Source organism: Amphiprion ocellaris, chromosome 20 (assembly GCF_022539595.1).
Source record: "Amphiprion ocellaris isolate individual 3 ecotype Okinawa chromosome 20, ASM2253959v1, whole genome shotgun sequence".
Taxonomy (NCBI): domain Eukaryota; kingdom Metazoa; phylum Chordata; class Actinopteri; family Pomacentridae; genus Amphiprion; species Amphiprion ocellaris.
Window position 1 is genome coordinate 32,052,833 of NC_072785.1, and position 25,233 is coordinate 32,078,065.

Below are 25,233 nucleotides of genomic sequence, written 5' to 3' on the forward strand. Positions count from 1 at the left end.
TGGAGACCAAAAACTGAGCAAAAACAGAAGCATGGATTATCATGTCGCTCTGGAACCTAAAACCTGACAACAGCGTGAATACCTGCAGGTTTAACACACATATGAACGCATGCTAAGCTCTCTTACACCTCCACACTCGGTTTAATCATTATCCGGGTTTTCCTCGTGACTGTCAGCAGCTGCCGTTGACGTGGGAGTTCAGTTTTTATCTGGGGTCTGAGGAAGCTTCCAGAAAGCGACGGTAATGATCTTAGTCCAGCCTGTTAGAGCTGAACGTCCACCGGAGAACTCGTTAAGAGCTCTTTAAAGCTGCGTTAATGCTGCTGGCGCTCACATTCAATTAAGGTCCGGCCATTAGGTAAAAAGAGGTCTTCTCAGGGTGAGAGCAGATTAATGGAGTGAAGTCTCAGCAGCGCCGCCTTCAGGCTGCAGGCGTCATTACAGCCAGCAGCTGATTATCCTCATTCATCATGTTTCTGCAGTATTTCTGCTTCATTTTACTGTTTTTAGTGTTTTCCTATTTACTCCAGTACTCTCAGTCACCTAGTGGACATCAGAGGAACTGCAGCTTTATACTTCATCTTTTTGTAGAATTTTTATCATTTCTGTGCTTGTTGTCTTGTGCTCATTTTTTTTGTATTTTGTGGTCGTTTTTTCTATTCGCTTTTTCAGTTTTTGTGCTTACTTTCCATCTTGCTTCATCTTTTGTACAAATTTTTAAAAATGTTTTTGTGCTCATGTTTTACTTTTTGGTCTTTATGCAATTTTTTTTTTTTTTTACTGTTTTGATCACTTTTTTTTTTTTTTTTTAGCTTTTTCAGTTCATATTTCATGTTTGTCCTCAGATTTTGGCCTTTTGTTTTCAGTTTTGCTTGCTTTTTATCTTTTTTAGGTTAATTTTATTGTTTTTCGTCCATTTTTTATTCTTTTGTGCTCATTTTCTAACTATTTGCTCACTTTCTATCCTTTTTAAGATCAAGATCAAGTTACTTTATTAATCCCGAGGGAAATTGCAGCAGTCTGTTGCTCACATCCACACAGACACAGAACAAGGATAAAAGATAGAGTACACATTTTAAAAAATGCAATAAATAAATAATTAATACAACACCGAAATGTGCAAGTTATGAAGACACAGCAAAACAATGCTGAGGACATCTCCAGCGCTCCTCTCCTGCTCCTTCCTGGAATGGCTGCATTATACAGCCTGATGACATGCAGGACTAAAGAGTTGTTCATCGTCTCAGTGACAGGAGTCTGGAGCTCATGGTGCTCCTCTGATGGGAGAAGACCGAATTCAGGGGGTGTCTCTGATTGTTAGTTTTTTTTCTTTTTTTGCTCAGTTTTTCTGTTTGTGATCACTTTTTAGCGCATTTATTCTTTTGTGCTTATTGTTTTCTTTGTGCGGTCATTGTGTCTCTACACATTGTTTTTCTTTGTTCATGTTTTATGTTTGTCCTCAGCATTTTGTTGTTTTGTTCTCATTTTCTAACTTGATTTGCTCGCTTTATATCCTTTTTACCTTGTTTTTTTTCTTTTTTATGTTCATTTTTGTCCTTTTGTGCTCACTTCTTTGTCTTTTTGTGCTCATTTTATACAGGATACTTGCTGTCAGGTCAGACATTTTGAAAGAAAATAAAACTTCCCACGATGTTCCCTGTTCAGTTCACATTAACGCGGCGTTTCATGAATGTCTTCAGGTCAGGTCAGCTGATATCATCCATCACAGATCATTGATCCCTGTCTTTTGTCCTGCAGATCTGATTGGCTGCTGTCGCCTCCCTGTTCTGACCTCAGCCGACCATCAGATGTTTTATTTGAAGTTGTAAACGCTTGAATCTGTCTTTACAGGACGGAGATGAGATGGAGGTCTGGACAAAGAGCTGATTGTTCTCGTTGGACTCCGACTCATATGGATCAGGTGTCTGCAGCTCTTTTACTTGCTGAAAGCGTTGTCTCAGGTGGAAACTGGAGCTCGGTCTTTAAATCAGGTGAAAGTTATTTGGAGCATTTCGTACTAATGGAGGAGGACGACGGTCCAACTGTTTGTAGACGACTTTTTATGTAAGAAAACTAAACTTTAGTCTGTTTTTCTTTGGAGTCTGAATCATCATGTTGTGATGATGCAGCTCTGAAAGTTCTCTGCTGTTGCATTCAAGGACATTTGTTACTTGACTGTTGAAAAGTGTTGAATTCATGTAGATGTTGAGTCCTTGAGCACATTTTTGCTTTTTCATCCCAAACTCCTAATTTTTCTGTCAGATTTCCTCAGCAAATACTCAAATCAGACTCAGTAAAGCGTCTTAATTGCACAAATATGTTGGAAAAAAATGGCTGTTGTGTTCAAACACGCATCAGAATTCCTGTAATTATCAGTCGCACACATATAGTTGTGAGTAAACCCTTAGGTATCACTTGGTTTGAAATCATGTCACCTTTAAATAACTGCTTCATTTCTGAATTAGAGCAAAATATTTCACTGATGAACAACAAAAACAAATTCTTGAAAGTTCAGGCCCCAATGTAGAAACTTAGCAGTAGAGTTTGGTTCTAAAATGGACCTGTAGACTGTGTCTATGTCTGCATCATGGCTCCACAACACCAGAATGTCCAAAATGACTCAAACTTTGTGTAAAATACCTTAAAATTTATCAAAGCTGATTCAAAATCTGTCCAACACTATTTTAAAATATCGAGAATAACTCAAAGTTGATCCAAAGTGACTCAAAATTTGTCAGAAAGGACAAAAAATTTGTCCCAAATTTCTGAAATTTGCCCAAGTTACTAAAAGTTGTCTGAAACGACCCTAAAAAAATTGTCCAAAATTAGCCTAGATGCATGAGCATGGTTCTAAACTGAGCTGAGAACATCAGAACCTTCTCAGTTCTGGACCTATGGACTGGGACTATCTATGTCTGCATCATGGCTCCACATGGAAAAGAAAGTTGGAAAAGGATCCAGGAAGACCAGTGAGCAACTAGAAACCAGTGAAGCACAGTCAGCAGTAATCAGGAGGTCTAGAAGGAGTCATAGTACCACTGATCAGGAGGTCTATAAGGAGTCATAGTACCACTAATCAGGAGGTATAGAAGGAGTCATAGTACCACTAATCAGGAGGTATAGAAGGAGTGATAGTACCACTAATCAGGAGGTCTATAAGGAGTCATAGTACCACTAATCAGGAGGTCTATAAGGAGTCATAGTACCACTAATCAGGAGGTATAGAAGGAGTCATAGTACCACTAATCAGGAGGTCTATAAGGAGTCATAGTACCACTAATCAGGAGGTCTAGAAGGAGTCATAGTACCACTAATCAGGAGGTCTAGAAGGAGTCATAGTACCACTAATCAGGAGGTCTATAAGGAGTCATAGTACCACTAATCAGGAGGTATAGAAGGAGTCATAGTACCACTAATCAGGAGGTATAAAAGGAGTCATAGTACCACTAATGAGGAGGTCTAGAAGGAGTCATAGTTCCACTAATCAGGAGGTCTAGAAGGAGTCATAGTACCACTAATCAGAGCTCCTAAAATGACTCCACAGACAGTGAACTACTTTCTCCATCCAGCTGTAAAAACAGACATCAGCTGCTTCAGACTTGGTTCAGGGGTTCTCAATGGAAACCAGAGTTAGTGTGAAGCTCAGACAGTGTGAAGGAACCTTCAGAACATCAACCTCTATGGACAGAGGACCAGAACTAAACCTGGTTGCTGCTCAGAACTAAACTTCCAGATGAAAGTTTGCTGAAGAACCTGAGAAGAAGCCTGATGGATGTTGGAGAACATTCTTTGGTCAGATGAAGATCAATGAGTTCAGATGGAGTCCAGATGTTTGGTGAGAACCTGACCAGGACTACCACAGTGGATGCAGAGTCCTGACAGTGAAGAACGGAGGTGGGAGTGTGATGATATGGAGCTGCATGAGGTCAGAAGGTGCTGATGACATGCAGCATGAACCCATGAATGTCTGTGGATGAAGTAAAATGCAAAACGACAACAAAAAAGCACAAAATTACCATAAAAACATGCAGAACCACAACAAAGAAGACGTACAAGGACATTCTATATCATCTACCACAGTGGATGCATAGTCCTGACAGTGAAGAACGGAGGTGGGAGTGTGATGATATGGAGCTGCGTGACTGTAAAAGATGACAATTCTAGATGCAGCATGAATGTCTGAGGATAAACCAGAATACTCTCTGACCAGATGACTTCCTTTCTCACTTTGGAGGTGTTTTTTTCCCGTCTCTTCTTGTTTTTCAGCTTCAGGCAGCAGCTCGGTGGGAGATCAGTGTCTGGACACAGATCACATTCCTGCTCTGGATGCCCATCTGATAACAGATTCACAAAGAAGCTGAACATCTGCTCAGAATCTCCATTATGAAGCCTGAGCAGGTTACGTAAAGGTAAAAACATCACGTCAGTCCATGAAAACACAGCTAACATCCTTTAAGCTAATAATAACTACAGCTAACTCTCCTCCTGCTGTGATGGTTCAACTTATTAAACTTGGAGGTGAGATTCTGTTAGCTTCTGCACATCAGCAGAACTTTTTGAAACTAAATTTGTCCCAAAAAATACTGTTTGTTGTTGGTTCATCTCAAGAAAGAGTCACCTATCATAGCATACAGTCTATTATTTGTCCTAGTGGTCACCTGAAGTATTGCAACAAAAAATCCAAGAATCCAGGTGAAGGTAATGTTCAGTTTTTGTTTTTTTTTTCATAAAAGCATGAATCCCGGTTCATTTGTATATGCAGTCATGGAAAAACTTATTAGACCACCCTTGTCTTCTTCAATTTCTGGTTCATTTTGATGCTTGGTACAAATAAAGGTTTATTACTTGAAGAATACAATGAAGATGACATAAAATGCAGCTAATTCCATAATACTTTATGTCTTATCTGACGTGCTTCAGCTTCATTGTATTCCAGGGTATATACGAGGTCATTTCATGTCATCAGCAGCACTGCACATGTAAAGGCCTAGAGTGGTTTCCTGCTGACATTCAAGCCGTAGCACCTTTGTTTATCTTTGTTTACCGTCGAATACATCTCCGTATGTCAGTGTGGAGGTAAAATTTAGTGCAGCAGAAGCAGAAGACACCCAGAAAGATTTCAGAGGGTTGAATGTGAATTTAAAGATGTTGTCAGAAGAAAATCTGAGGAGAAACTTTATATCATGTTGAGTTTTCATGGCTTTTGTTCATTAATGCTAATAATAATACAGCGACTTTACACATGTGATTGTGTTGTTGAATCTTCACAGATCTGAGCACTAATTTATGAATCTAAGGTCCAGATCTTGAATTAGTTATTGTTTCTGTTTCAGTTTTAATGTGTGACTACCTCCTAGTTTAGCTACTAGCCGTTAGCATAGCATTTGCCACTGTGAAAGCAGCTGTTGTCCTGATTTGTGGAGATGTTGATGCTTCTTGTTCTGTTTCTGCAGGTTGTTTCTCTGTCAGTTAGAACACAAAGTTAAAGTTAATCTGGCTTTAGAAAGATGTTGCGGTGCTCCAGATAATGTTTGCTGGTGGCTAAGAGTCACAGCTAACGTCTTAGCGATAGCATCACAGATAATCAGTAAATTTCTGCTGGTAAGATGTTAAAACCAACTTTCCTTTGTCTGCTATGAAGCATGACGAGAGATCTGTGTTTGCATGGAGGCCATGCTTTGTTACTCCACCGAAAAACGTGGTGGAGCTATGCGGCATACGTCTGTCTGTCTGTCTGTCTGTTAGCAACGTTACTCAAAAACATAGTAACGGATTTGGATGAAATTTTCAAGGAAGGTCAGAAATGACACAAGGACCAAGTGATTAGATGTAGTCAGTGATGAGGCTTATAGTCTGGATCCACGGATTTATTAAAGATTTCTGAATCATTGCGAGACAGTGACACAACATCAATGTAACCATGACAAGTGAACACTACATCAGCTGCCTGCTGATGATCACTTGATTGTGATCCTACTACAAATCCACCACTGAGGACTTATCAGGACTTATCCATCAGAAATGATCCAAGGAACAACTGATTAAATTGTGGGGGTGTTTCTGAGTCCCATCAATTCCCGCCACCCGCTACATATTTAGGTCACATGATACGGTATCCGTACATAACGTACACATGCAGAACACACGCCTGTACTCAGCGCAAGGTCATTGTGTTTGTGGGAACATCTATATTAAATGGAGCCGTGATTTCTGACACAAATTTTTTCAAGATTTCGTCCGTCGGAAATGATCCAACGACTGAGCAGCCTTGGAGGAGGACTGTACTCTCTGAGGGCTTTTCTTGCTCTGGAAAAATGAACACGTCGCCTCAAATCTGGCTGAAATCTGAACCGAGACTTTTTTCTGTCCAGCAGCTGACAGGACTCCTGAAAACAAGGTCCAGTTTTTACTCTTTTTCTTTATGAAATTTGAAGGTTCTGTATTTATAAAATGCTCCCAGAGGGAAGAAAAGGGAGTTGAATTTTTGCGGAACAAAAACCAAAAGCTGGAAAATTCAACAGCAGCAACTTTTTCCAGAAACAGAGTTTGAACTAGAAATTCTCTCTGTTTCTACTGTGTGAGCTCATGAATCCACTTTAACTCCTGCAGGTGATCATCTGAGGTTCATCTGTGTTGTGGAGGATACAGAATATTCTAAAGAGCGACTGTTTCTAATAACGGCGGCTCATTCTGGTCCTCTGGGTGCAGGAAGCAGCCGGATGAATCCACGCTGCTCTGAAATAACAGACGTCTGCTTTCATTACACAACAGCTGCAGGAAAACTTTGAGATGCTGCTGATCCTGAGACCTGTTTAGACTGAAGCTTCCATCAGAATCAGAACGAGTTCTGACATCAGCAGAACCTGAACCTGAACTGGACTCACATCTGCTTTGACTTGTTTGGCCTGAACCTCTCGTCTACATTCTTCAGCTAAATTCCTCCTCAGACGCTTCTTCGCCCTTCTCATCTTACCATCGGCATGCTGGGAGTCGGCCAGGCTGAATTCCTGCTCTGTTACCTGCAACAGGTGACAACAGGCTCCGCCCACGACTCTACAATAACCAGAGCCAACAGACAAAACTTCAATGTTGATTATTTTAGTCTCGTTTTGGGCCTCAATCTTTAACATGAATCATGATCAGGATTTATTTCATCAACGTTTCAGAGAAAATTAACTCCAGAACAAAGTGGATTAACTCTCTGCTCTGAAAATCTGCTTTGTTCTGTAGTTAATTTTCCACATTCTAAGTTAAACGACCCTCTACTACCCGAGCTGCAACAGTTAACCAATTATCTCATTAATCTACAACTGTCCTGAGTGATTTTTAAAGCATAAAAGGTTTAAATTCTCAGATTGCAGCTTCTTAAATCTGAATATTTCAGATAATACATTGAATCTGAAGGCATCACATTGGGATATGTGAAAATACAAACACCGTTTTTCACTGTTTTTACAGATTGCACAGGAGAAAATTAATAAAAACAATTGTCATATGAAACAGTAGTAAACCAGCTGATCGTTGTGTCAAAACTGTTTTAAAAATGCTCATCAAAATTTAAAAAATTGCGTTCAGATATTTAGTCAATTATTAAATTAAAATCAGAACCCGAAGGTTTTTGACTTGATGTTTTAGTGCGTAACAGTAAAACAGTATTAAGTAGGGCTGGGACTTTAACGCGTTAATTTTGATGATTTAATTGCAGCGAAAATAAGTAATAATGCAATTAGTTGCACCCTCCTCAGTTCCCTCATTTCTGGTAACTCTGATGAACACTCCAGCCCAGTAGGTGGCGGTAATGAACCTAAAGTCTGTTTGTAGCCATGAAGAAGAAGCACAGGAAGCACTGAGGGAAGTCAGGCACTGGTGAACAGTGAAGGAAGATGACATTGAGCTTGTTGGACAGAAAGTTTTCTTTTAAAAATCTTCCTGATGGCAGCTTGGATAAAAGCCTGGTTGTGTACAAATTGTACAACAAAGAGTTTTCTGATCACTGCGTCACTTCAAGCCGACGGTATCACCTCAATGTAAAACATGTTGCTGTTAGCACCAGAGCTAACGTTAGCTACGAGTCATGCTAACGGCTAACGGTGTAGCCATCCCATAACAGACCACTTTTCTAGACAGTGCTTGAGTTTACAGAAAGTCTTAAAATGTTGAATAAAATCGCTATAATTGCACTTAGATTTGCAGTAATCTGTGAATGTAGCAGACAGATGAAAAATGCAGATAAATAGAAATGAAACATTTTTGTGGTTTAAGTTTTTACTCTGTTGAGGCTCTGCTTCCTTGGAGGAGGAATAACCTAAACAACAAAAATATCTCTTTTAATAACTTAATTATAAACTTTTTGTTTATGAAAAAAATACATAAATAAAAATTGATATTCCTATAAAAAGAAGCATCAAAATTCCACCATTTATCAGACCCAGAAAAGATGAAAACAGAATGAATCTCTGGATTTTCAACTTTCTGAAGCTCCTTGAACTACTTATGCTGATTTTATGTGCCATACAGTGGAAAAAACAACTAAATTCAGGCTTTAAGTACTCAAAATCACTTTTTTCTATATGTCCCATTTTCCTTTTTTAAATAAATTTTAAATTATAAACACGTATATGTCTATTCATTGATTCAACTGTCAACCACAATTTTATTTGAATTGAAAAACTTCAATTATTGTCTCAAATATTGCTATTTGACAAAACTGCAATTAATTGTGATTAATTAATTACAAATCATGTAATTAATTAGATTAATTTTTTTCATCGTGTCCCACCACTAGTATTAAGTTTAACAAGATCAATAGGAAGGGGTAATATAAGTCAAACCAGCAGTGAATGTAATCAATCAAGTGTAAATCACAAAAAGTAATAGAAATATTTTCAGTATGTAGAAATGCGCAAATTAGTTGTCAGAGATTAGCAAGTTTCTGAATACAAAACAGTTTAAATTCTGTAATTTTAGCATCTATAATGTGAATATTTTCTGGTTTCTTTCCTCTATGACACTAAACTGAAGATCTTTGGACAAAACAAGACATTTGAGGAAACTGATCCACATTTTAGACCAAACAGCTGATTGATTAATCCAGAAAATATTTAACAATAAAGATAATTATTCATTAAAGTCCTTGTCTAGAAAAGCTGCAATAACAAAAAATTTAAATATGTTAGTCATTTTGAAAATTTAAATATTTACTGGAGACGACGAGAGACTGAGAGGAAACCCAAAGCTACTGGATGAATAAATAAAGTCAGCATGGCTCAGAAACAGTGAACAGAGGAGCAGGTTGTTGGAGATCCATCCAGCATGGAGGAACATCTACTACTGATGATGAACAGAGACTCAGTACTGGTCTAAAAACATCCAACATTCTCCTAATTGTCTATAATAACAGAAATTAAATTGTTAATCTTTTGGTTCTTTTTTGCTTTCTGGCTGTATCTTTAATGTTCCAGATTAATTCTGATGCTGTAAATGTTGATTCAACTTTACTGTAAATGTGATGTTGGATGTTTACTGACTTTGTTTACATGTTTACTGAACATTTTAGTGAAAAAAAAACATTTTATGATGAGTTTCCTGAGAAAAACAACTGATGTGAACTAATACTGGTTATTAATCTGATGAATGGTTTTGTTTTTCTACTCCTCTGGTTGTATTTTATGTGTTTCTGGTTTTATTCTGATCATTTCTTGTGAATCTGTGACTCACATGTTGGTTAAACTTCATTTTAAACTCAGAACTGGAAGTTTTCACTTCTTTTTTCTCTTTCAGGTCGACCAGAAGCTCCTCCCACTCTGTGATGTCACCACTGTAAGGTGTGTGTGTGTGTGTGTGTGTGTGTGTGTGTGTGTGTGTGTGTGTGTGTGTGTGTGTGTGTGTGTGTGTGTGTGTGAGCTTATTTAAAGGGCTGCCTCTCTCTCTCTCTCCGGGCGTTCGACACCAGCTCAGCATCAGCTGCTTCTTCTTCCAGGACTAAAAACTGAAGCGTTTCCTCGGTAACTTGGCGGTTAGTCCGACGGTAAGTAACCAGCTGGTAAAAATCACTAACCAACTGCTGCTCTGATGGCTTTAGAAGGTTTAAACCTGCTTTAAATGTTGTTTACTGATGAAGGTTAACCAGTTTACTAAGTTCACCTTCATCCTGCTAACTAGTGCACTAACTAGTAGTTTAACATGTTTACTGTTTACTGCTTCACTTTATTGACAGTTATTTGTTTTACTGCCTGATTAACAGTTTTAGTGAGTGAGGGATTTACTAGTTGACTAAACTAGTCAGCTCAGTCTTTGTTTAATGGATCTTTTTAACTAGTTCCTGTTTGGTTCATCCACTAGTTGACAGTTTCTAGCTGGTTTACTAATAAATCTTTACTAGTTAACCTGTTTATGCTGTTTTCACTGTTTACTGACTCTTTTTTTGGACTGATTTCTGGATCGATAACTAGTTTACTGAGTCTCTGCTGATCATTTTAACTAGTTACTGTCTGGTTTGCTCATTTACTGACCATTTTTAACTGGTTTACCAGTCGGTCTCTACCAGTCTTGACTGACTGGTTTGCCTGCTGGTTAAGGGATTTGCTGGCTGGTTGGGTAACTGGTTTAGAGTTTATTAACTGACTGATCTTTTCAACTACTTCTTACCTGGTTTAGCTGATTAACCAACCAGCCTTGACTAGTGGACTGGTCCTGTTTTACAGTTTACTGGCTGGTTTGGTTTTGGGTAACTGGTTTAAAGACTGTCTAACTTATTTTCACTAGTTCTTGCGTATTTTACCAACTAACTGACCATCTAGAGCTAGTTTACTGGTTCATCTTTACTAATTTACAGACTAGTTTGCCTGTCGGTTGAGTGATCTGCTGGTTGTACTTGGGGAATTAGTTTAAAACTTTGGTGACTTGTTTTGAACTGTTTATTTTTATATTGTGTTTTTTAACTAATTTACTAAAAGGTTGACTGGTTTACTTACTGGCCAGTAATTGGTCGACTGGTTTAACTATTTCCTTTAAGTTTATTGATAGTTTTAATAACGTTTGACTTCACCAGTCCACTCAGTCTTGGCTGGTTTCTTGTTTGCCATCTAATTAACTGGTCTGATGACTCTCTATTGTCTAAGTTACCTGTTGGTTAGATTAGTCTTTTCGTTCTTTACTAGTTGGTTGACTTGATCTAAATGCTTGTTCGTTTCCTAATTGAAATGCTTAACGAGTTGTGTTTTTTTCTTTAACTAGTGTTTTGACTGGTTGCTGAATGGTTAACTCGCTGACTTCTTAAACTGTTTACTGCTGATTACTCAGCTGGTTCTCTGATCAGGTAACTGGTTAACTTCCTTGTTTAGTTACAGTTTGCTTTAATTTTATTCTTGGTTGTCGACTGTTTTGTTGTTTAGACTAGTTGCGTACAGTCTGTTTTTATCCTGACTGCTTGACTGGTTTAAATGTGATTGACTGGCATTTTATGGGTAACTAGTTTACTGCATTTAATAGTGATTTATTTAATCTACTCCTTCTTAAGTGACTCACCATGTTTAGTTGTTAAAAGCCTGGTTAACCAACAGACAGGTAGTTGGGTTATTAGTTAGTTTTGCAAACTTACAGGTTACAAACTAATGTTTAACTTTCTGGTGGTTGTATAATGAATATAAATGTTGTTAAACTTAGTGACAGGTGTTAGTTTACATCTTATTTACTCATTTATGCACTGATTTACTGACTAGTTTACCAATCGACTGACTGGTTTACTGACTGGTAACTAGTTTACTGTCCTGGCTATTTATTTTTTGTATGTCATTTCCATTTTTTATGTTTACTGTATAGTTTAAAGCATCATATATATAACCGGTTAACAGACTGCCATTCTTTACTAGTTAACTGCCTCGTTTAGATGTTTGCTGCACAGACTGACTGTTTTTAGTGGTAAACTAGTTTAAATATTATTTTCTAATTCACCCTCTCCTTTACCTGGTGTTCTGGCTGGTTTATCTGTTGATTATTTGTGTCTCAGTCTTTGCTTGTTGGCTGAAATTATTGTATTTTTGCTACCTAATTACCTGGTTCATGACTTCCATTGTCTTCTCAGTGTTTACTAGCTGGTCTAGATGTTAACTGACTGGTTTATTTCTGGATCATGTTTCTAACTAATCTAAATACTGTTGTCTCTCTGATTGGAATACTGCTTTATAAAGTTAAATCCTCAGTCTGGTGTCTCAATATTCTCACAATAAAAGCAGATTTTATTTGTTTCAGGAGCAGAAATGTCTCAACAGTGCGTCCTCCTGCCTCTGACGGGTAAATTATAAACTCTACTCTGGTTTCACGTCTTTCTTTCTTTTTTTCTCTTCAACAAGTTCACATTGTTTTGTTGTTTTTTGTTCTTCAGGCGTTTTCTTCCTGATCTCCTCAGTGTTTGGCTCAACATCAGGTGAGTCCTGGAAGAAAGTTTCCTTCCTACAAACCTAAAACCACAGATGATGCTGTATGAATAACAGACAACAGAGACCAAGGTCATCTTCAGGACTGAAACCGTCACTAAGAGCGCCACCTGGGGGCTGAACTGTGAGTTACAGGTTAAAACAATATTCAATTCTTCAATGTGATGAAGAAGAAATCTCTCATTTAACATCATTTAACCCTCCTGTTGTCCTCATTTACGGGCACCAAAAAATAATGTTTCCTTGTCTGAAAAAAATCCAAAAATTCAGCAAAAAAATTCCCCAAACTTCTAAAAATTTGCAAAACCTTTTGGAAGAATATTTCAATAATTCCTTAAAAATTTCCCTTAAAAGTTTTATTTTTAAAAAATACCCCAAATTTTGCAAGGAAATTCTTGTAAATATTTTCAAAAAATGAGTAAAAATCTTCCAAAAAAATCCTAAAAATATCTAAAATGATTCCATATATATCAGTAAAACTTCTAATATTTTCTTTAAGAACATTCACATAAAAATCAACCAAAATCCAGTGAAATTCGCCGGATTTTGGTTGATTTTTATGTGAAACATTTTTAACATTTTTTTTTCCACCAAAAAATGTTCAAAGATTTCCCAAAAATGTTGAAAATGTGGACATCAGAAGTTTCACCGTGAAAATAGATTTTTTTCCCCCACATTTTCAAACTTTAAACCGGGTCAGTTTTGGCCCGCAGGACGACACGAGGGTTAAAGAAGGATTTTTATGAAATTTTGAAGTGCACCAGTAATAAACGGATAGTTTCCTCCTCTGTCCTCAGCACAGATTCACTTTAACACCAGTAATTTAAGATAAATTTCACAGTTTCACAGCTAAATGACATAAAAAAGACAATTGTTAATTTAACTTCAAGAAATGAGACTTTATAAATCTAATTACACAGAATCCAAGAATCAAAATGTATTAATTTAACATTTAATGTGAAGCTCACCTGGGAGGAAATGAAGGTGGAGAATCAAAGTTAGCCTGAAATAAACCAGAATAATTCATTAAAACTTAAAGGGTTTATGTCTGGAGAGCAGGGATGTAATCAGGAAAATGAGTGTCGCTGTTGACAGTTTGTAGTTTATTTTTTTCTTATTTTCTTTTTATCGTTGAAATAAAACAACAGGCACAAATAAAAACCTACAAATCTAAACCAGCATGTCCCCCATGCATGAACTCAGCATAAATTTAGTCCAGAAAGTAAAAGAAAAGCAGTAAAAATGATACGAACAGCAGCCAGAAAAATAAAAACCCACAGTGATCAGATTGTTAAAGAATTCAGCATCTTAAAAATAAATGGATTTACTGCCATAATTACAGGAAAATCCTCAGAAAAGCTCCAAACTTTAACCACATTTCCTCTCTGACGGTAAAAACTGCGCTGGTTGATCAGTAAATGACTTAATTCCATTTATTTTAACACCGATTGATACTATTTCGTGTCGTGGCAGCAGACGGATTCATGTTGTTTTGGAGGAAGAGAAGCTGAATAATGAAACAGGATTGTGTCATAAATCAGAAGAACAGATCCAGACTTTGAAGTGAAACTAAAACCTCTCAGAGCGACTCGATTCTCTTCTGTTGTTGTGTTTTTTTATTTTCCAGCTCCTCGCCCGATCTCCTGCGCTACCCGGGGAGCTGACCTTCCTCAGGACGCCGTCGTGGTTTTATGTCCTCCAGATTGTTCTCAGTGGAGAACGTCGGTGTTCGGGACGGGAATCTACGCCGCCGTGTCCTCCGTCTGTGGAGCTGCAGTTCACAGGTAGCAAATTCTATTATTATTGTTATTGTTGTTGTTGTTGTTGTTAATAATAATAATAATAATAATAATAATAAAACACATTCAGACCTGAACTCCTCTCTGTTAATCTGACAGTAAAATTATTCTTATTATTTATTATAATTAAATCAATTTGATTATTTTATTTATTACAATTATTTATTTGTTTGTTTGTTTTTTAAATACAGGGTTAGGGTTAGAGTCAGAATTCTTATTTATATTTAATTTATTTTGATATTTTATTGTCTTTTTTTGCATTTTCTCAGTGTATTTTAATTTTCTTACTTATTTTAAATATTTAAATTTTTTTATTCATTTTCCTTCTTTTTTATTTTCTTTAATTTTTTTAAAAACATTTTTTACATTTTTCTTTTTCAACACAATTATTCTTGAAATTATTATCATTATAATGAAATCAATTGATTTCTTTCTGTCTTTTGTTCTCCCTACTATTTATTCCATTTTTCTATTTATTTATTTTAAAATATCTTTTAATATATTTTTTATTGTTTTGTTAATTTTATTTATCTTTATTTCTCTTATTGTCATTTTCCTTAATTTTAATTTGTTTAGAATTCTCTCCTCATATAACTTAAATCAATCTAATTATTTACTTCTCTTTTCTATTCATTCTGTTTATCTGTTTATATGTGTAAGCTGTGTGAAGTATATTATTTATAATACATATTTTAATGTTTTGCTTCATTTTTGAGTATCTTTAAGAGTATCTTTGTTCTCTCTATTGTTCTTCTTTGTTTTGGCCAGTTGTTTCTCTGTTTTGGTGGATTTAAATCCAGTTTTTACACCTCCTGGTTCAGATTCTGTCTATAATAATCTAGTTTATAATATTAATAATAATCTAGTCAGTAGTTTGTCGGGCAGCTGCAGAGTTTCTGGTGTCGGTTTTCAGACACGTGGATCAGACGGAGTTCTGCTACTGAGACGTGACACGATAATGAGCTGCTGACCCTCAACAAAACACCAACAGAATGAAGGAATGTGCAGGAATGAAGGATTAAAGCTCTCAACCCTGACTGACCTCCTGCTTCCTCTACAGGGGCCTCCAGGGGCCCGAATGGAAAACCTCCGTTAATCCTCCACAGATAGCAGCTCTGACAGCTCCAGTGTTTGTCTCTGTTCTGTTCAGGGGGAGCTCCAGGTTCTCATGTTATTATTATTAATATTAATTTGGTGTATCTGTGTCGGGTCCTTCAGGGGGGTTCTGGGGACGTCCGGCGGTCCCGTTAAGGTCCACAAGCTCCACGGTCGACACAACTACCAGAGCTCCTACGCTCACGGCGTCCACTCCCAGGCCCTGTCCCACTGGACCGCCTCCTTCAGCCTCACCAGTAGGTGGCCCCGATTAAACTGATCCATCGGTTTGTTATTGATCAGCTGACTTTAATGTTAGATGCTTGTTTTAATCATTTGGTTTTACTGCAGATTGGGACGTACGGGTATTAATCATTGACATTGATTATTGATTAACAGTTTAACTTTAACAGACTTCTGCTGATGTGTTTTTCTGTTATTTTTAGCTCAGACAGCTAATTACACAGCCACAGTCATAGAATGATGCTAACTGCACAGCTAAAGTTACATAGAATAAAGCTAGCTACACAACTAATGTCATAGACAGATGCTAACTACACAGCTAAAGTCGAAGAATAAACCTAACTACACAACTAAAGTTGTAGACAGATGCTAACTACACAAGTAAAGTCATAGCAAGATGCTAACAACACAGCTAAAGACAAACTCATGCTTAATATACAACTAAAGTCACAGGAAAAAGCTAAATACACAGGTAAAGACCACAAAAGATAGCTAACTACACAGCTAAAATTATAGAAAGATAGCTAACTACACAGCTAATGTTATAGAAATATGCTAACTAAACAGCTAAAGTTATAGAAATATGCTAACTAAACAGCTAAAGTTAGACTGTGTAATTGAGTAAAATCTAGCTTCTCAGATAGCCACAGCTAGTTATTTTTCCATACAATAAAATGAAATCTGTCCATCACGATGATTAAAAAATAATAAAAAAAAAACAGACAAACTCATGCTAAAGCTTCTTCGCTTAGCAGATCCCAGCTCACATTTTTTGATGATATTGATTTCAGTGTAAATATTAATAGCACAAGTTGGCAATGAAACACAGAAACAGTTGATTTCTGAATGTATTCAACTTAGATAATGTAATTTCAGATTTTAATGATCCTGGTCTTGACTTTATCTGCTCCCAGAACCAGTAAACGTTCCACTGGAGCTGACCAGTGAAACCAGTACGACAGCTCTACCAGCAGTACAACCAGGTAACCGATCCACACCGAGGTTTACTAAAACTAACAGATTGTCACTGTTTTATTTATATATTATATATATATATATATATATATATATATATATATATATATATATATATAGACAGTATTTTCAGCTGTTCCCTGTTAAAGTCAGCTGTTTTATATTTGATCATCACTGAGATAGAACTATGAATGTGTGTTTTGTTTTGTTTCAGCAAAGAAGCCGCTGAAGAAACCGTCAGTGAAAAAAGCTCTGCCAGGTGGAAATAAAGGTACAAACTTGACAAAATGGCGGAAATTTTCAAATATATAGTCTAATTTCCTGAAAATGTTGAAAATCTGAATTATCTCAGTTCATTTTATCATCCTTAGGTATTTATTATGAATATTATTATTATTATTATTATTATTATTATTATTATTATTATTATTATTATTATTATTATTATTATTATTATTATTACTATTATTATTATTATTATTATTATTATTATTATTATTATTATTATTATTATTATTATTATTATTATTAGATTATTAATCCCAGAGTGGAAATGTGGTTGTTACAGCAGAAAGAGTGTAGTTCCTACCACCATAAGTACACATAAATAAGCAAAATGTGCAGAAAATAACAACAAACAATAAGAAAAACATAAAATGCAAAATATCCTCTGTAAAGAATGTACATATGTTAAAGTTTTTTATGTGTAATAAAGACGTGTGCAATTAGCAATTAGAGAACCAGGTAAATGAAACAGATGCTGCCAGACAGATTACTTTTTTCCACTAAATAAATAAGTTGTTCCAATTTGAATTTGTAACAACACTGAGCCAGTAATCTTTTATTAATATGTTTATTGTATTTCTGTGATTACTACAGTCAGTGTTGTGTTTATTTGTGCAGACTGCCAGATGGACATCGGCATGGTGATCGACAGCAGCAACAACATCGGCCAGCGAAGGTTCAACCTGCAGAAGAACTTTGTGGCCAAACTGGCGGCCATGTTGAGAGTCGGACCGACCGGACCTCATGTTGGACTGATCCAGGCCAGGTTGGATCATTAGTCCTGTTTAATTACCTGTTGTTACCTTGTCCGCCTGTCCGTCCGTCCGTCCGTCCGTCCGTCCGTCTGTCTGCAACATTCCTCTAAAACAGAAAAACGGATTTGGATGAAATTTTCAGGGAAGGTCAGAAATGACACAAGGACCAAGCGATTAGATTTTGGCAGTGATGCAGCTTATAGTCTGGATCCACGGATTTGTTAAAGATTTCTGTATCATTGCCAGATAGCGGCACGGCATCACCATAACTATGACAAGTGAACACTACGTCCGCTGCCTGCGGAGTACTGCTCTCTCTGAGTACTTTTCTAATTTAATTTACAATTATTCTCTTCAAAGTCACTGTTTCAGTCTAGTAGTCCTTCAGGCAGAATCACAGAGAAAAAGAAGCTTTTCTTTGGTGGCAGCACATTGGTCAGATTAAAGCTACTGAGTGTTAGCAAAGTTTGAATCATTTTTATTATGAGTTAAAAACTAATTAATCATCAGCTGAGCAAAGTACTTTTTGATTCTCTGATAAAACTACAGACTTATGATTTTGCTAGATGAATTTCTTCATATTCTTGATACTTTCTTACTGAGCTGGTATCTTTAGTGTGTGAGCTCTGGTTGGAGGTCATTAAGCATCACAGTAATCTTTGTCATGGTGCCCATTGATAGCTAAACTCCCACAATGCTCTCTGCTTGCCAATATGGTTTCAACAGCTGCAAAGAAACAATAAAAACATTTTAGTTTTCGTTTTATTTCCGATGGAGTCTGCACTGTTTTATTTTGAAAAACGACTAGCTTGTCTTCCCATCACAGCCGTCTGTGCTTGTTTTCCTGCACTTGACTGTCAGTTTTCATGCTGTTAAATGAAGCTGTCAATCTGCCAAAATTAGTAAAAAAATAAGCGTCTCTGGAGAGCTTCATTGAAAAGAGTAAGAAAAAGTAAATACATATTTAAAAAAATAATCATATTCGTTTAGGAGACTTTTTAAATAATAATGATAAAGTTATTATTTGTTATGTGTGCAATGAGCAGTCAGTAGAAAACTGGTTTGAAACCATTCATGGTGCCAAAAATATAGGAAACTGCTGATCTACAGTATTAAAGCAAGAGGCTCCACCTGGTGGAACAACCAGGTACTACACTGATTTACATTTACCAACATGCACCACCTTCACATCTGCCTTAGATTAGTTTTAGTCAGCTAAATGTATCTCAGTAATTAATTGATTACCTGATAATCATTACACCCCTGGTCTTTACAAACATCACAGATAAAGTGATCTACGTACTGATGTGTGTTTGTTTTATGTGTTTGCAGTGATTCTCCCAGAACAGAGTTCCTTCTGACAAACTACACTCAGCCTAAAGAGCTGCTGTTTGCTATCAAGGAGTTAACTTACCTGGGAGGAGACACCAACACAGGTAACACACACACACACACACACACACACACACACACACACACACACACACACACACACACACACACACACACACACACACACACGATTATAAATATATATAATCACTTTAGATATTTTTAGGATTTTTTTGGGAAGATTTTTACTCATTTTTTGAAAATATTTACAAGAATTTTCTTTCCAAATTTGGGGTATTTTTTTTAAAAATAAAACTTTTCAGGAATTATTGGAATTTTCTTCCTGAAGGTTTTGCAAATTTTTATAAATTCGAGGAATTTTTTGCTGAATTTTTTGCTTTTTTTCAGACAAGGAAACAATTTTTTTGGTGCCCGTAAATGAGGACAACAGGAGGGTTAAAATCAGTTTCAGCTTCTTTCTTTACAGAAACTGAGGCTGAATTAATCACCATCAGATGAAACTAAATGAACGGTTTGAACCCGTGTCCACCTGTGCAGGTAAGGCCATCATGCACACGGCTGAGAACTTCTTCAGCCAGGAGAACGGGGCCAGACGGGGCCATCCTCGGGTCATGATGGTTCTGGTGGACGGCTGGCCCTCAGACGATCTGGAGCAGGCGGCCCTGCTGGCCAGAGAGAGCGGCATCAACGTCTTCCTGGTTTCTGTGGCCAAACCGTTGGCTGAGGAGCTGGGAATGGTGAGGGACAAGGACTTCATGAAGAAGGTGAGAAGAAGAAACGCTGAATAAACATTCACAGGTGGGATTGTTGAAGTAAAAAACTCTCTGGATGTTTGGATTCGTTGGGTTTTAATCAGTCAGATACGTTTAACTAAGAAATTTTGTTTTCCTGACTTAATATTAGTTTGTTTTTAAAATCCTTACTTGTAGTTCCCAGTGGGGCCTGATGGTGGCGCTGTTCTCTGCAATGTTTTCAGTGACCTTTATCATCTTCTTCTCCTGCAGGCGGTTTGTAAAGACAATGGCTTCTTCAGTTATTCCATCCCCAGCTGGTTCAGTACAACCAAACATGTCCGACCTCTGGCCCAGAGACTCTGTGCCCTGGACAGCCTCCTCTGCAGTAAGACACATTACACCTGTCTAACATCTGGAACTCACCTGTCGAACACCTACATACACCTGTCTAACATCTGGAACTCACCTGTCTAACACCTACATACACCTGTCTAACACCTGGAACTTGCCTGTCTAACACCAAATATGATGATCTGTGTCCCAAGACAAACACCTCTATGTATTTAAATTAATTCATATTAATTAATAATATTAACAATATCTAAAGATATGCTAATATTTACAAATAGAATAACTTACAGTACAAGACAAAACATATATCATATTGTTGTATTTCAATGATTTTCTCAATTAGTTGAAACACAAATATCAAAATATAAATCTTTAGTTATTTGGATTTTTTAAAGTTATCTTTTAAATTACTGTTCTATTTTTAATACAATTTCATGAGCTTAATGAGCATAACCATTACAATATGACCAAAGAACCCTACCAATAATCCAATATTATTACTGCAATATTTATCAGTATTTAATAATGATTATTAACTACAACAATAGTTAATGACACCTATATTTATACTTAAATGTGACAATTTAGGACCCAAGAAAACTGTAGAAATATTCTTTTCTATCAGATGTTAAGTAAAGCAGCTTTATGCAGCATTGAGACATGGAGCAGAAGAGTTCAACTAAATAAAGTTCACTTAAAATCACTTAAATGAATGTATTTCTTAAACATCATGTTTCGCCAGCAGATGCCTTCAGATTATTTTAGTATTTTATTAATTAAATCTGCTTTCTATAGGTGTATTCCTGCTCTAGTTATCATCTGACTTGTGTTTCAGGTAAAACCTGCTACAACTCCGTGAACATCGGGTTCCTCATCGACGGCTCCTCCAGCGTTGGAGACGCAAACTTCCGGCTGGTTCTGGATTTCTTGGCTGGAATCGCCAGAGGCTTCGAGATCTCAGACGTTGGAGCTCGAATTGGTGAGTGTCACAGCGTCCGATCGATTGATCGATAGATGTATTGATCGTCTGTCTGACTGATTGTGTGTGTTGGTTTCTGCAGGTGCCGTCCAGTTCACCTATGACCAGCGGCTGGAGTTCGGTCTGTTCGACTATTCCAACAAGGAGGAGGCCATCAACGCCCTGAGGAGGATCCCCTACATGGCTGGAGGGACGTCAACGGGATCTGCCATCAGCTTCGCCACCCAGAAACTGTTCCGGTAAAACAGTTTTCATCCAAACAAACTCCAGAACAACAGAAATAATGTAGGCCTTACAGAGACGGTCGGGTAGCAGGAAGAGTATTTGTGATGGTGTAGAAGTCCTGATTTACAAAAACTCAGCAGCAGTTTAAGGGTTTTTCAGGTTCAATCTTCAGAGTTTCACTTCCTAAAGAGTTAAAAGATAAATCTAAAGGAGTCATGAGATGAAGAACAGGGGAAGAAGTTCTCATTTATAGAAGTCAGAGTTGTTTAAATACGGCCAGATGTAGACAGAAGAGTTTTAACTTTGTTGTGCCGATGGTCAGTTTAGTATTAAACACAAGACAGACAGTAGAAGTAAAAATGCAGCAGCTTTTATTGAATAGAACTCAGGAATTCATTTTCAGTGGACATATTTCTATGGTTTTATTGGAAATAGTGACTTTATTTACAGAGCGACAAAGAGGACACTCAGGAAGACAGTAATACAACAGAGAGTCAGTCGGACCAAACAGAAGGAAGGAGATGCAAAATACTGAATTTCAGTATAGACAAACACAAAGACATCACATAGAAGCAGGTCTAGAAAATGGATTTTAGGAAGTGATTGAAAAGAAAACAGATTCAGCAGCTTCGTCTCCACAGGTTGGTCACTACGAGGCCAAATGGTTGTCATGGTTACAGAACGTAATCCAAATGTCCAATCTCAAAAATCATTCTAGACATAAAAAAAAAAAAATTCTCATTGTTTCCTTCCAACTTCTTCACAGTAAACGTCATGCACACCGCACTAAAGCATGCTGATGTCATTAAAAGTTCCTCCAATGACATGAAATATTGAACCTAGAAACAAGAATGTGTAAACAAATCTGAATAAATGATAACGTGAGAGTTTACAGGTCGGTTTGTTTTCACTGAATCAGTAGATAACCAATCACAGGACAGAAAGGTCGCTCTGCAGCTCTTTAATCTTCAATTATGTTTTATATTTTACACATGGTCTAAAGCTGTCAGGTAAAATTTACTGCCTGATTTAAAGTTCAGCTGTGTTTTTCTCTGACAGACAAGCAGGACGAGGACGGAACTTCCTGATCCTGGTGACCGACGGCCAATCATACGACGACGTCGCAGGACCAGCGATGGCTGCTAAGAGACAAGGTGACATTAATTAGACAACAAAGATGACTCGACTACATTAAATTGAAAAAAACTCATAGTTTAACATGCCGTCCAAAAATGTGACAAAAAAGTCATAGCTTAGTATGTCGTCAGAAAATGAAAAAAACGTCATAGTTTAGTATGTCGTCCAAAATGTCACAAAAATGTCATAGTTTAGTATGTCGTCCAAAATTGGACAAAAACGTCATATGTTATCAATTATGCATTGAATGTGGATGTCTGCACTCCACATTTCCTACAGATTGAAGAGGTAATTGTATATTTCTCGGATGCGTAGTGTGAAAAAAATGTCGAAAAAAAAAGCCATTTTTCAAACATGTTGTAAAAACGTGCCATATGATGAAATAATGTAAAGGAGGGTGTGAAAAACACTCCAGAAAGGTTTTCTTTGAAAAAAAAATCATCATGAATTTTGGCGCAAAAAAAACGCCTTACTATACTATGTCGAAAAAAAAATGCCATTTTTCAAACATGTTGTAAAAACGTGCCATATGATGAAATAATGTAAAGGAGGCCGTGAAAAACACTCCAGAAAGGTTTTCTTTGAAAAAAAAATCATCATGAATTTTGGCGCAAAAAAAACGCCTTACTATACTATGTCGAAAAAAAATGCCATTTTTCAAACATGTTGTAAAAACGTGCCATATGATGAAATAATGTAAAGGAGGGCGTGAAAAACACTCCAGAAAGGTTTTCTTTGAAAAAAAAATCATCATGAATTTTGGCGCAAAAAAAACGCCTTACTATACTATGTCGAAAAAAAATGCCATTTTTCAAACATGTTGTAAAAACGTGCCATATGATGAAATAATGTAAAGGAGGCCGTGAAAAACACTCCAGAAAGGTTTTCTTTGAAAAAAAAATCATCATGAATTTTGGCGCAAAAAAAACGCCTTACTATACTATGTCGAAAAAAAATGCCATTTTTCAAACATGTTGTAAAAACGTGCCATATGATGAAATAATGTAAAGGAGGCCGTGAAAAACACTCCAGAAAGGTTTTCTTTGAAAAAAAAATCATCATGAATTTTGGCGCAAAAAAAAACGCCTTACTATACTATGTCGAAAAAAAATGCCATTTTTCAAACATGTTGTAAAAACGTGCCATATGATGAAATAATGTAAAGGAGGCCGTGAAAAACACTCCAGAAAGGTTTTCTTTGAAAAAAAAATCATCATGAATTTTGGCGCAAAAAAAACGCCTTACTATACTATGTCGAAAAAAAAATGCCATTTTTCAAACATGTTGTAAAAACGTGCCATATGATGAAATAATGTAAAGGAGGGCCGTGAAAAACACTCCAGAAAGGTTTTCTTTGAAAAAAAAATCATCATGAATTTTGGCGCAAAAAAAACGCCTTACTATACTATGTCGAAAAAAAATGCGATTTTTCAAACATGTTGTAAAAACGTGCCATATGATGAAATAATGTAAAGGAGGCCGTGAAAAACACTCCAGAAAGGTTTTCTTTGAAAAAAAAATCATCATGAATTTTGGCGCAAAAAAAACGCCTTACTATACTATGTCGAAAAAAAAATGCGATTTTTCAAACATGTTGTAAAAACGTGCCATATGATGAAATAATGTAAAGGAGGGCGTGAAAAACACTCCAGAAAGGTTTTCTTTGAAAAAAAAATCATCATGAATTTTGGCGCAAAAAAAAACGCCTTACTATACTATGTCGAAAAAAAATGCCATTTTTCAAACATGTTGTAAAAACGTGCCATATGATGAAATAATGTAAAGGAGGCCGTGAAAAACACTCCAGAAAGGTTTTCTTTGAAAAAAAAATCATCATGAATTTTGGCGCAAAAAAAACGCCTTACTATACTATGTCGAAAAAAAATGCATTTTTCAAACATGTTGTAAAAACGTGCCATATGATGAAATAATGTAAAGGAGGCCGTGAAAAACACTCCAGAAAGGTTTTCTTTGAAAAAAAAATCATCATGAATTTTGGCGCAAAAAAAACGCCTTACTATACTATGTCGAAAAAAAATGCGATTTTTCAAACATGTTGTAAAAACGTGCCATATGATGAAATAATGTAAAGGAGGGCCGTGAAAAACACTCCAGAAAGGTTTTCTTTGAAAAAAAAATCATCATGAATTTTGGCGCAAAAAAAACGCCTTACTATACTATGTCGAAAAAAAAATGCCATTTTTCAAACATGTTGTAAAAACGTGCCATATGATGAAATAATGTAAAGGAGGCCGTGAAAAACACTCCAGAAAGGTTTTCTTTGAAAAAAAAATCATCATGAATTTTGGCGCAAAAAAAACGCCTTACTATACTATGTCGAAAAAAAAATGCGATTTTTCAAACATGTTGTAAAAACGTGCCATATGATGAAATAATGTAAAGGAGGCCGTGAAAAACACTCCAGAAAGGTTTTCTTTGAAAAAAAAAATCATCATGAATTTTGGCGCAAAAAAAACGCCTTACTATACTATGTCGAAAAAAAATGCGATTTTTCAAACATGTTGTAAAAACGTGCCATATGATGAAATAATGTAAAGGAGGGCCGTGAAAAACACTCCAGAAAGGTTTTCTTTGAAAAAAAAATCATCATGAATTTTGGCGCAAAAAAAACGCCTTACTATACTATGTCGAAAAAAAATGCGATTTTTCAAACATGTTGTAAAAACGTGCCATATGATGAAATAATGTAAAGGAGGCCGTGAAAAACACTCCAGAAAGGTTTTCTTTGAAAAAAAAAATCATCATGAATTTTGGCGCAAAAAAAACGCCTTACTATACTATGTCGAAAAAAAATGCCATTTTTCAAACATGTTGTAAAAACGTGCCATATGATGAAATAATGTAAAG

At 36.4% G+C, this 25,233-nt stretch overlaps 1 protein-coding gene across 2 annotated transcripts; it reads left to right on the forward strand.

The window, feature by feature from the left end:
• Positions 1 to 9,922: 9,922 nt before the first annotated feature.
• On the forward strand, positions 9,923 to 22,434 carry coch (coagulation factor C homolog, cochlin (Limulus polyphemus)). 2 transcript variants are annotated; one of them, XM_055005596.1, is made up of 15 exons: positions 9,961 to 10,027; positions 11,236 to 11,317; positions 12,250 to 12,291; positions 12,383 to 12,424; positions 14,062 to 14,218; positions 15,452 to 15,585; positions 16,486 to 16,554; positions 16,761 to 16,817; positions 17,450 to 17,597; positions 18,919 to 19,022; positions 19,477 to 19,703; positions 19,944 to 20,058; positions 20,860 to 21,003; positions 21,086 to 21,242; positions 22,288 to 22,434. In XM_055005596.1, exons 3-15 carry the CDS (start codon positions 12,258 to 12,260, stop codon positions 22,394 to 22,396), a joined length of 1,497 nt encoding a protein of 498 aa, XP_054861571.1. In that variant the 5' UTR covers positions 9,961 to 10,027; positions 11,236 to 11,317; positions 12,250 to 12,257; the 3' UTR covers positions 22,397 to 22,434. The 2 variants fall into 2 exon arrangements, with proteins under 2 accessions (XP_035798663.2, XP_054861571.1); XM_035942770.2 differs by lacking the exon at positions 11,236 to 11,317 and having other exon boundaries at positions 9,923 to 10,027.
• The last annotated feature ends 2,799 nt before the right edge of the window (positions 22,435 to 25,233 follow it).